This window comes from Staurois parvus, unplaced genomic scaffold (assembly GCF_062004578.1).
Source record: "Staurois parvus isolate SC_StPar_1 unplaced genomic scaffold, SC_StPar_1.0 ptg000525l, whole genome shotgun sequence".
Classification (NCBI taxonomy): domain Eukaryota; kingdom Metazoa; phylum Chordata; class Amphibia; order Anura; family Ranidae; genus Staurois; species Staurois parvus.
This window is the reverse complement of record NW_028318321.1, coordinates 827,799-840,982: the sequence shown is the minus strand read 5'-3', so window position 1 is coordinate 840,982 and position 13,184 is coordinate 827,799. Positions and strand designations below refer to the sequence as shown.

Below are 13,184 nucleotides of genomic sequence, written 5' to 3'. Positions count from 1 at the left end.
AGTTCACAGCAGAAGCAATCTCCAAGCACCCGTAGATCGTCGGGCAGGGAGGAACAACAATGCTCTGCCTATGTTTTTACTCTGTTCTGACAGGGGAAAGTGATCGATTGTGTGTAAGAGCAGAACTGGGAACACGATCCATCACTTCCTCTTGTACCAACACCAGCTAGTGTACACCAAGCACATAGCTAGGCACACACTTAAACCTTTGATCATCATAGATGTTAACCCCTTCTCAACCAGCTTCATTAGTAAAGTGATCAGTGCATATTTTTAGCACTCATCACTGTATTAGTGTCACTGCTTCGCACAAAGTGTAAGTTAGTGTAAAAATGTCTGCTGCAATATTGCAGTCCCGCTCTAAGTCGCTCACCGTCACCATTACCAGTATAAATAACTAAATTCCAGTATACGTTCCATAGTTTGTAGACGCTATAACTTATGCGCAAACTAATCAATACGTGCCTACTGGGATTTTGTTTTACCAAAAATATGTAGCAGAATGCATTTTGGCCTAAATTTATGAAGAAATTTGATTTTCAGCTTATTTTTTATTGGATATGTTTTATAGTAGAAAATTTTATTTATTTATTTTTTTAAATGGTTGGTCTTTTATTTATAACACAAAAAGTAAAAACCACAGAGGTGATCAAATACCACCAAAAGAATCTCTATTTGTGGGGGAAAAACCCCATAAATTTCATTTGGATACAGCATTCCATGACCATGCAATGTCAGTTAAAGTAACGCAGCGCCGTATCGCAAAATATGGCCTGGTAAGCAGGGGGATAAATATTCCGAAGCTGAAGTGGATAAAGTAATCATACCAAAATATAAAAAAACAAATGGACTTTTAAGCTAGTTATACACCTACTTCAGATCTAAAAGGGCCTTTAGGCATTAGGCTGCTAAAAATTAGGCACAAGTGGCTCAGCCGCTGATCGATTGAAGAACAGTTCCAGCAAGTGTAGAAAATACCCATCGCTCTTGAAGCAACAGAGACACTGCCATTGCTAGCATGTACATTAAACTGGTATATCAAACAATGTTATCTTCCTTCTAATCCATCTTCTGTAAACTACACATTTCCCTGACCCCTATGTAATAGAGATGAACATAGAAGAATGTACAGTATTTGTAATGCAAAGTGGGGGAAGCAACTATTTGCCACCCTAGGACAGGAAGTGTGTTACTGGCAAGACCACCAGGTGAAAATAAATGAAAAGCCTGGAAATAAAAACTAATGCAGCAACCACATCTAAAGACTGGTAAGTTGCAATAGAACACATTTTTGTTTAGATAAGCTATATATTACTAAATGACTTAAAAAAAAATGAAAGGCTGTTTGTAATCTGCCTGAAGCTGTTGAAAAGTAAAAATTTCCAGTTGTGTTTGTGGTTGTCCGGTAACAGGTTGTGGTGTGGTATACTATGTTGTCAAATATTTTGCTAAATCCTCCACATTCAGTAACCTAAGTGTGATCCTGTGAAAGTATAATCGACTGCAGACCTGCACTATTTGCACCACACTCTAATTGACTGTGCAGTTCACCTGGTGTAAGATGACCAAACATGTCACGACATACCCAATATTAAAAGGAAACCTGCAGCAAGAATGTATTGTGAATACCATTCCTAACCTCTACTTCCAAAATACTAGTTACCCGTTATGCTGATCGAATAGCTTTAGTACTTCCTGCATCATTGACCCAGAACAGGTATACAATTGGGAGTTCTGACTTCACACTAACTTTCCTAAACTGCATATTTGTTGCACACTTAAAGTGACCCTGTCACAAATGAATTAAAACATGAGCAGCTTGTCACAGGAGGAGGTGCAGTCCAGTAAGTGAAATTTTAGCTCTATTAAAAAAAACTACAACTGCTGGTATTTAACACTTCCAGATGTGTCCGATACTTGCCTTCATGACCCCACTTGAAATGCTGTGGTTCCACCACTGGCTGCTACATCACAACCATGTCCTAAGGCAATGTAGCCACCAATGGAAGGAATCACAGTGCCTGGGGGTCACCAGATATCTAACACACCTGATGAATACTAGCAGTGCTGATAACGCTTTAAAAAAAAAAAAAGGGAACCCCAGAACAAAATACTACTGTATATTGTAGCATACAATTCGTTACACGTGCAAATACAGAAAACTGCCTTTTAATCAGTGTGCTTGTACCTTTTAATCGACTGAACTGAAATCAGCCTTTTTAGCTATCCTCCATAAACAAAACAAAACAAAAACAAACCCTCAACCTATGTTAAAAGGTAAAGAGGAGGAGGTGCAGTGCAAAATCAGGCAAGAGCAGCCTATGATAACACTAACCCTACAGAGATGCAGTACAGTGAGTGTTGTCATCTTATGATAGATGTTTTATTGGCAGGATCACCAGAAAAAAAAAAGAACAAATGCAGCCACTACCTGTAAACACTGGTAAGTTGCAATATAATACACAGTATTTTGTTTTTACAGAATTTTATTTTACAGTGCATTCATAAAGTATTCAGATCCCCTTCACTTTTTTCAATTTTGTCATGTTGCAGCCTGATACTACAGCTGCTTAAATTCATTTTTCACATTAATCTACACTCAGTACCCCATAATGGCAAAGTGAAAACATAATTTTAGAGATGGTTGCAAATGTATGAAAAAAAGGAAAAAACTGAAATCTCACATCGGCACAAGTATTCAGACCCTTTGCAACAACACTTGAAATTTAGTTCACGTGCCTCCCATTTCTTTTGATTGTTGCTGAGAGGTTTCTGCACCTTGATTGGAGTCCACCTGTGGTAAATTAACTTGATTGCCATGATTTGGAAAGGCACACTCCTCTCTATAAAAGGCCACAGAGCTGACAATGTATATTGTATCAGAGAAAAGCCATGAGGTCAAAAGGAACTGCCTGCAGAGCTCAGACACAGGATTATTGCAAGGCACACATCTGGGAAAGGCTGCAAAAAATGTCTGGTGCAATGAAGGTTCGCAAGAGCACAGTGGCCTTTATAATAGTCAAATGGAAGAAGTTCGGCACAACCAGGACTGTTCCAAAAGCTGGTCACCTGGCCAAACTCATCAATTGGGGGAGAAAAGCCATTGTAAGAGAGATGACCAAGAACCTGGTGGTCACTCTGTCCCATCTCCACACAGGATCCTTGGAGCTCAAAGTTCCAGAAGGACAACCAACACTGCAGCCCTCCACTGATCTGGGCTTTATGGTAGAGTGGTTAGATAGAAGCAAAACACATAAAAGCCTGCTTGGAATTTGCAAAAAAGCACCTAAAGGACTCTCAGACTGTGAGGAACAAGATTCTCTGCTTTGATAAAACCAAGATTGAACTGTTTGGCCTCAATTTCAAACGTTCTCTCTGGAGGAAACCAGGCCCCACTCATCACCTGCCCAATACCATACCAACAGTGAAGCATGGTGGTGGCATCATCATGCTGTGGGGGTGTTTTTCAGCAGCAGGGACTGAGAGACTAGAGACTTTGAAAAAAGTGAAAGGGGTCTGAATACTTTATGTATGCACAGTATGGATTTTGCTGAGAGGTGTAGCAATTTGTTCTCATCTCAAACAATAGCTACAAATTTATGGAAATTGCATTATTCCACATTCATCTACATTTTTTAATGAATATTCAATAGCAGGATATACAAAATTATGTTAGCAGCTTGCTAGGGACTACACAGGCTGTTCTCATTTAACCACTTGCCCTCCTGAGGATTTGCCCCCCTTAATGACCAGGCCTCTTTTTGCTACTCGGCACTGCACTAATTCAACTGATAATTGCGCGGTCATGCAATGCTGCACCCAAACGAAATTTACGTCCTTTTTTCACACAAATAGAGCTTTCTTTCAGTGGTATTTGATCACCTGTGCACTTTTTATTTTTCATGCTATAAACAAAAAAAAGACCAAAAATTTTGAAGAAAAACAATATTTTTTACTTTCAGCTATAAAAAATATATAGTAAACTCAAAGTTAGTTATAAATTTAGGCCAAAATGTATTCTGCTACATGTTTTTGGCAAAAAAAAAATCCCAATAAGTGTATATTGATTGCTTTGTGTGAAAGTTATAGCATCTACAAACTATGGTATAGATACTGCAATCGCCGCCATTTTTTTGCTATACAGCGCTGCGCTAGTTTAACGGACAATTGCGCGATCATGCAATACGGTACATAAATGAAATTTACATCCTTTTTTTTCGGTGGTATTTGATCGCCTGTGCGGTTTTTATTTTTTTTGCGCTATAAAAAAAAAAAGCCTGACAATTTTGAGGAAAAAAAATAATATTTTGGACTTTTTGCTATAAAACATGTTAAGTAAAAAAAAAATTTAAAAATCAAATTTAGTCAAATTTCTGCCAAAATGCATTCTGCAACATGTCTTTGCTAAAAAAAAAACCCCAATACATGTAAATTAATTGGTTTACGTGAAAGTTATAGCGTTTACAAATGGCGGGAAAGATACTGGGATTTTTACTTTTTTTTTTTTATACTAATAATAGCGGCGATTAGCGACTTATGGCAGTGATGAGTGACTTATGGCAGGACTGCGGCGACATTCTGACACGGGGGGGGGAACTGACTTGGGGTCACTGACATCCCCAGTGACACCAATACAGTGATCAGTGCAAAAAAAAAAAAAAAAAAAACCCACTGACACTGTACTAATGGCACTGGGGAGGAAGGCGTTAACTTTATTATTCAGTGAAAGGGTTAACTGTGTGAGGGGAGTGTTTTACTAGGGGGCGGGGGTGTGTACTGCAGGGAACACGCTGATCGGGAGAGATAAACTCTTCTCTCCCGATCAGCGTGTCAGGAGCTGTCAGGGAACTGACAGAGAGCAGAGCTACTGCAGCCCTGCTCTCTGTCAGTGATTGCCGCTAATCGCCGGGACACAGCCAGTAACGATCGGCTGTGACCCGCCGACTGACATCTGCTGCCATGATTGGCGAGACAAGTAGGGCGGTGGCGCGCCTCGCGCATGCCCCCTACCTGTTTTGAAAACACACATTTTAAAACGTGGTTTTGCCCAGCCGTGCCGCCCTGCCAACGTATTTCTACGTCACTGGGCAGCATGTGGTTAAGAAATGGAAATGCATAACAAATCATTCTAATTCACATCAGTAAATCAACAGTGAATCCAATAGTTCAGGATGATTATATGACACCAATACATACGCTCTTTTTCAGGAAGACATTTCAGTGCCCGCTGCAGTAAGCGATGAGCAGCCTCTGACTGGCCTTGCTTAAGAAGAAACGTGGCATATTTCCAATATACGGACTTTTCCTGTTTGAAACGCTTTACCATCGTGTTGAACAATTCATCAGCCTCCTGGATGCAAGAAAAGAGCAATCAAAACAAAATTCAATGTAGTTTACCATAAATAAAGAGGTCTTCTAGCGCAACTGATCAGAACCAAAGCATATCTTTAATTTTTATAAAAAGGTTTTTAAATCACTGTCAAATATAAACTATTCTTAAACAGTGAAGGAAAACAGAAATAACAGATGTCAATAATTAGTCAATGCCAAAGACACCTCTGCCTTTTCAATGACAGTCATACGTCACTGATTTCTGCAAGGTAAGGAGCAAATCCTAATGGCAGACATTGCAGAATACGTAAACCCAACTTTTCATACTCCTGATATGTGCCTGCTGTACCATGTACTTCTATGAAAAAGTATCCTGTTCTCTTTGTATTGCTTTCTTTGTGTGAAATCCCTGGTGTTCCTGCCAGTCACACTAGGCAGGAGAGAACAGTGTGGGCAGTTTTCTAGCGGTGCTGGGAACTCTGTGTACTCTCCTCCAATAATCAGACTTGCCTAGACACATCCCCCCTGCACAGGGGGAAGACCAGTGTGCTGCTGTTTCTCCTCCCCAGCTCTTATGCTGCTGAGAACACGTGATCACTTATTACAAAAAAAAAAAGAAAAACAAAGTATTTATAATGTATTTTTTTATGAAACACACACACAAATATTGCCAAAAGTATTGGGACACCCCTCCAAATCATTAGATTGGTGTTCCAATCACCTCCATGGCTACAGGTGTATAAAATCAAGCACCTAGACATGCAGACTGCTTCTACAAACATTTGTGAAAGAATGGGTCACTATCAGAAGCTCAGTGAATTCAAGCGTGGTAAGGCGATAGGTTATCACCTGTGCAATGAGTCCATCCATGAAATTTCCTTGCTACTAAATATTCCGCAGTCAACTGTTAGTGGTATTATAACAAAGTGGAAGCAACTGACAGATCACACTGCAGCGTGGCCCGTCGGGCATGTTCCAAGGACAATGTCTACCTGGAACGACAAGTGTCCTGCCCGGCTGTCATTGGTCTATAAGTCAGGCAGGAAGTGATTAAAAAGTATATATGTTATTCTGGCCAAGCACAATTCGATGCCGCGGCACAACATGGATTGACAAACTTCAATCTGAAAATCAAAGGATTGGATCCTAGCCTCAAACTACACATGGGGCCTTGAATTATACTATAATTTGTGTGTGTGTGTTTATATTTTTGACATTTATTTTCCTGCAGGATAGGTCTTTAATTTATTTTCAACTGGCAGCACCATTGTGGTTTGCAGCCTCAGCCTGAAGGGTATCAGCTGTGGTAAAAAGTACCAGGTATCTGGGTATCACATGCTTTGCTGGAGCAAAGACAAAATGTTTCCAAATCACACACACATGACTGCTGACTATAATCAGGTACAGAGCTGATGCAGACACTCAGAAGTGAGGCTCCCGTGGACTTTAGGGTGTCCAGCTGGACAACTTTCTGGTCCTTGCACAGTATGCACTGAAGCTTCTGGCAAAAAAAAAAAAAAAATTATTTATGCGTACCTGCCACCATTACCGGTCAGCTTTCCTGGCCTATTCTGGTGCTTTAGCATTGTAAAGGTGCTGCACAATGTTGCTGCAGCTGAACATCAGCTGTCAAATTTCTCATGTCTACTTTAAAGATTCTGCATTGCACCCTCGAAGTTTGTTGGCATATTTATGGATTCTGGCACTGTGGCTATTGCCTCTGAAATAATTATTCTGTTGCCACTTCTCTCCTTTTTATATTGTGGCCTAACCAAGATGTTTACATACGGTCCAATATATGTGCTGTTGTCTCTCAAACAATACAGTCTGTTTATTTCAAGATAAAATCTGCCTGGTTTCTCTCTCTTATATTGGGGTCTACTCAAGCTGCTAATTGTCTTAGAAAGAGACTAGGCAAGTTTTGTTCTGCAATAAATGTCATTATCTATTTGTTGCCTATTCAAGTGCTCACCTACTATCCTGACACTACACAATTTCTACAAAACACATAAAGTGCTCAGTATAAATGATTACACCACAACAGATTTGTCAGATAACCTTTACTTTCCTTTCAGAATCAACATTTCTATGGGACTCTAATCTACAAAATACTCACAAATGCAGGCCATTGAATGAAAATAAGATTTGTTAATTTGCACACATAAAAAAGTATTTTTTTCTAACAAATTCATTCAAGACCATGTTGCAAAAATGAATACACCTTAATGAAAGTCTTAGGAGCAAAGCTAAATTTTAGAAAACAAAATCCTAATTAACAAGAATCCAACTACAGGGGAGTCTACTTATTCATTAAACAGGTGTCCAGCAGAGAGTTGATTATAAAAATGAGTTACTTAAGAAAAAAAACCCTTCCCATTTCATTGCCGTCTGCAATGGCACCACATGGAAGAGAAATGTCACAAGGCCTGAGAAAGAAAATTTCTTTACACAGGAAAGGTGAGGGCTACAACATCAGCAAAGCTTTACTTCTCAGTCAGAATACTGCATCAAAAGTGATACAATAATTGAACAAAGATGGAACTGCAACCATCTCACAGAGACATTCAGGCTGTCCACGGAAGTTAACACCTCGACAGCAACATCTTCTGATGAGAAGGGTTGAAGAAAATCGCCATGCAAGTTCACTGCAGTTAGGAAAAAAATCGCCCCAGTTTGGCTTTCTACTTTTTTAGCTGTGACACAATATGGAGTACACTGCAGAGGAATGGCATGCATGGTGTCATCCACAAAGGAAGCCTCTCCTAAAGCCCATGCACAAAAAAACCTGCATAGAATTTGCCAGGACCAATGCTGAAAAAGAAGAAGACTATGGGAACTCTGTACTCTGGAGTTATGAGACCAAGATAGAGGTTTTTGGAACTGATGGCTTCAATACTGTATGGCATTGCAAAGGCAAGGAGTACAAAGAAAAATGCATGGTGCCTACAGTGAAACATGGTGGTGGCAGTGTCCCTCTGTGGGGCTGCATGAGTGCTGCTGGTGTCAGGGAGCTTCATTTCATTGATTGTATCATGAATTCACAGATGTACTGCTCTATATTGAAAGAGAAGATGCTACCATCACTCCATGCCCTTCGGTGTCATGCACTTTTCCAACATGACAATTATCCAAAACGCACATCTAAGCTCACTGTTGCATTTCTGAAGAAGAACAGGGTGAAAGTGACTCAGTGGCCAAGTATGTCTCCTGATCTTAACACCTATGGGGAGTTCTGAAGAGACAAGTTGAGCATCACTCTCCATCCAGCATCCAGGCTTCTAAAAAGAGGTCCTTCTTGAAGATTTGAAATTGCAATCTGTTGCCAACTTGTTAATTCCATGCCTAGAAGACTTGGTGCTGTCCTTACAAATCATGGAGGTCATACAAAATACTAGATGTAGTAGTTTTTGTTGTGGGGTGCATTCATTTTTGCATCAACTAATTTGAGTAAAGCTGAAGATTTTATAATCTAAGTTATGTTATTAACCTAACTTTCATGTAATGAGCTAAACCAATGTTCTATAAAACTCAGTTTTGTAAAAATGTGGGAAATTGTTCTTGTGTTCATTGAGATATTGATTAAAATATTACTTTTCAAAAGGGGTGTACTCATTTATGCTGAGCACTGTACTTAACAATTTTGAGAAAAATCAGAGATGTAGTTTAGAAGTGGTACTGCATTTTAACTAAAAACATTTAAGATAATGCATTTTAGTACTGCGAAAAAAAATAGAAAAAAAAAAAGCATCTCACCAACTATACCATACCATTAACTATTTTGTCTGATTTGTATGAAGTTGAGGACTTTAGCTACATACATACACCTATATATCTCCACCATCAATTCACACCTATTACTGCTTGGTTTTAGGGGGGGGGGGGGGGTGTTGCAGCTTTTCCCCCCAATTTGAAACAAATCCAAGCACGGTGCTGCTGCTGTGTATAATGTTAGAAGAATGTAAAAAAAAAAAAAATTACACATCTAAAAATTATGGCAGAATACAGGGTCACTGACTCAAGCATGAAACATGCAATTATAGTATTGGTGGTATTTTCCATATCATTATCTGAGTTGAAAAGAGAAGGACCCTCTTCCACTAAACAATATTTATTTTTTTAAAAAAAAAAAATCTTTCTTGCTTAGCTAAATGTCCCCCATAGCTGTGCCCAGATCCGAAAGCCCTTCTTTGCCAATAGCTTGCCTACTAACCTTGAAAATGGCCAGAATTCAGCATCAACATTCTTAATGAATTTTATGTTCGTTTGTTTTTTTTTTTTTGGGGGGGGGGGGGTCTTATAAGGGAAGCAAACAAATGTTCTTCTTCCCTGCAGCCAGTGATGTCACTGTGCTTGGAATGGTGCAGTATCAAGACGTTTGTTTTAAATGGTGCTGTAGGTAAAGTACTACAATGAAGACAACCAACAAATGCCTAAACTATATAAACCTTGAGATGTTTTACCTTAAACTTTTCTGACTTAATGTAAATTTCCACCAAGTGCTGGAATGCTTTCAATGGATCGTTGTATTGAACAGCTCGTTCGAACACCTTCAGCAGAGTCTCTTCTGTGCCATATGTATTCTCCATATTGAGCATGGCCACCCATACGTTCAGCTTCTCTTGCTCCTCCCTGTAGACACAAATTGTTAGCATATTACAGTGTATATCAGTGCAACATTATCCCATGTTATGTCTCGAATGGTCCTGTAAGCACAAAAAAGTACAATTTCATCTGCCAGAAATGCAGAGTTGTGAGCTGAGAACACAAACAACAAAGTCCTATCCAGTTTTCTGACACGAAATAAAGCAAATTGTTATTTCTGTTAGCGGTCTTGTTCCTTTGCTATCTGCATGAATCACTTCTGACAAGTTTTTCTGACACAAAGGAAAAAAAAAAAAGGTGACGGGGAGGGATTTCCAGCACACAGCCTGTGATTGACAGCCTCAGCTCTGTTCCTGTGTGCTCTGTAAAGGGGGTGTGTCCCTACCTTCCAATCAGCTCTCACTGAGCACTGCAGGAGTGTAACTTCAGCTCCTTGAAGCCCAGACAAGCTGTATAAATTCTGCACTTTGAACAGATGGTGCAGATAAACAGGTACAACTTATGTAGGATGATTTGTTTCACCTCTGCGTATCACCTGAGATCAGTCACTTCACTGGGTATATGGAAGGATTTGTAACCACTTTACTGTATCTACTCAACCACTCCCATTGTCTTCATCTCCAAAGCATTGCACTAAATTCACTTGCAGCACTAATATAGGAATTAGAAGGGCTAAATAGACACTGGGATAACACTGGGAGCTTACATGGAACACATGAGAACTCTAAATTCTGGGGGAAATGGAGTAAAGACATAAAATCCTGTGACTTAAAGCTTGTTAAGTTATTTCTGAATTGAAACACTTGTTGAAATATGCAAATACGGCATAGAAAACCTTATCCTTATGTCTATGTGGAATGACAGCATCATGGTTTTTCCCAATCACCTTTTACCTTTCACTTGTAAGATTACAGCCATAACTTTATGACCACCCACCTAACAGAGTAGGCGCCCCCCTTCTTTGCTACCAAAACAGCCCTGGCCCATCAAGGAATGGACTCCACTAGACCTCTGAAGGTATGCTTGGCTATCTGGCACCAAGCCCTCAGTAGCAGATCCTTCTAGTCCAGTAAGTTGCAAGGTAAGGCCTCCATGAATTGGACATGTTTTTCCAGCACATTCCACAGATGCTTGATTGGACTGAGATCTGGAGAATCAAGAGGCCAACTCAACACCTCAAACTTGTTATTGTGTTCCACAAACTAGTCTTAAAACCATTTTTGCAGTGTGGCAGGGTGAATTATCCTGCTGAAAACTCCTGCCTGGAGTTTGCATGTTCTCCCTGTGCCTGCGTGGGTTTCCTCTGGGTACTCTGGTTTCCTCCCACACTCCAAAGACATGCTGGTAGGTTAACTGGATCCTGTCTAAATTGGCCCTAGTATGTGTATGTATGTATGAATTTGAGTTAGGGACCTTGGATTGTAACCCCTTGAGGGTTAGGGACTGATGTGAATGTACTATATTTATGTAAAGCGCTGAGTAAATTGACAGCACTATACAAGTACCTTAAATTAATACAAATTAAAAAAAGGCCACTACCATTATGGAATACCATTTCCATGAAGCAGTATACTTAGTCAGCAACAATGTTTAGGTAGGCGGTACATATCAAAGTAACATTTACATGAATGGCTGGACCCCATTTTTCCCAGCTGAACATTGCCCATAGCATCACACTGCCTCCACTGGCTTGCCTTTTTCCCCATACCATATCCCAGTGCCATCTTTCTCCAGGTAAGCAACGAACATGCACCGAGCCATCCACATGTTAAAAAAAACAAAACACGTGATTCATCAGACCAGGCCACCTTTTTCCATAGCTCTGTGGCCCAATTCTGATGCTCACATGCACATTGTAGGAACGTTTGACTGTGGACACGGGTCAGCATCATAAGCACCCTGACCGGTCTGCAGTTATGCAGCCCCAAATATAACAAACTGTAATGCCCATTTTTACTGCTTTCAACACATCAACTTTAGAGACAACCTGTTTACTTGCTGCCCAATATATCCCACCAATTTTACGATACCATTGTAAGAAGATAATCAGTAGTCATAAAGTTATGGATAATCAGTGTATGTTTAACATTACCTGAAGTAAATAGTCTGCAGGGCTCTTTCTGCAACAGCCCTTGCTTGCTCCAGCTCAGTGGCCTGGAGGTGGAAATCCATGTACTGAATCCAGTTTGTAGAGATGTTAGGGGAACTGAGGACGAGGCGCTCATATTCATTAATTGACTGTGGTTGCTGACTTGGATCCGTGACCTCTTTTCCAGTTTGTCTCTTTTCTGCTTCCTGTTCTTTCTGCTTGCTCTTCGTCTAAAATGTTGTGAATGCAAATAGTCACAGCGAATACTTGATTATGCTGAACAATATCTTTATAAAATGAAATAAGCATTACCATACAGGGAAAATATCATGAAAGTATTCACCATTTTAACCCCACATTTGGACAGTTCAGTGCCAGTGGTCCCGCAGGCCACAGGTTTTATTGCCATCATTTACTATAACGGAGTCTCAGGTTTTAATGTTTTTTTGCAGGTTGCTGTCCAAAAAGAATTATGTAGCATCTGTGTTTTACATTTTTTTACCAAAACACTTCAAGAATTAGCATTATTTCTCACAGCAGAAATCATTTATAGCTCCAGGACATCTCCCTCGGGGACACAAGGTTTGCTTAGATACTTCAGATAACATCAAACAGGTCCCAAAGTATGTAATTTAAATATTAGCTTCTGGGCTCATTCCATAGAAGCTTTGCTCATTAGAGCATAAAAGAGCAGTTTATCTGCAGCTGCATGCAGGCAGCCTAAATAAGTGAATGGATATACACAGGCTGCATAGGCTGACCTGCACAGCAGAGTCTAAGAGGTATGGAGGGATGGGTGCACAGCCCAGGACACAGAGGGTTTGATTGGGGGTTGTGCATCTATCCCTGTGTACCTGTCAAACTTGGCTATGCGGACGTACAGCCGATGTGTATTACTTCTCTTTTATAGGTTGCCTGCAAGCAAGTCAGCACTAGTACAAAATAGAAACAAACTGCTATGGGGCTGAATGCCTGTATGAATTAGCCCTATAGTTTAACACTTGTATCCAAAATGATCGCCCATTTTTGAAGTGTAAGATGGAATGGCCATTTAAAATTCAGAAGAAAGTTATAAAAGTTGATGGGGTTTATTCAACAATATTAGCAGCAAAAAAAATAGTTATACCGTTAAAGTACTACGGTACAATATCACTAGCGATTC

The 13,184-nt window shown here is 39.9% G+C and overlaps 1 protein-coding gene across 2 annotated transcripts in view; it reads right to left on the bottom strand.

Moving 5' to 3' along the window:
* The window catches only part of PDCD11 (programmed cell death 11), an 88,331-nt gene that overhangs the window by 3,124 nt on the left and 72,023 nt on the right, over window positions 1–13,184 (bottom strand). For both annotated transcript variants that reach the window (XM_089690249.1, XM_089690250.1), the window contains exons 32-34: window positions 12,026–12,252; window positions 9,792–9,960; window positions 5,197–5,350 (exon numbers count right to left, since the gene is read on the bottom strand). In XM_089690249.1, the coding sequence (XP_089546375.1) occupies window positions 5,197–5,350; window positions 9,792–9,960; window positions 12,026–12,252 (550 nt within the window). The remainder of the gene's footprint in view (window positions 1–5,196; window positions 5,351–9,791; window positions 9,961–12,025; window positions 12,253–13,184) is intronic.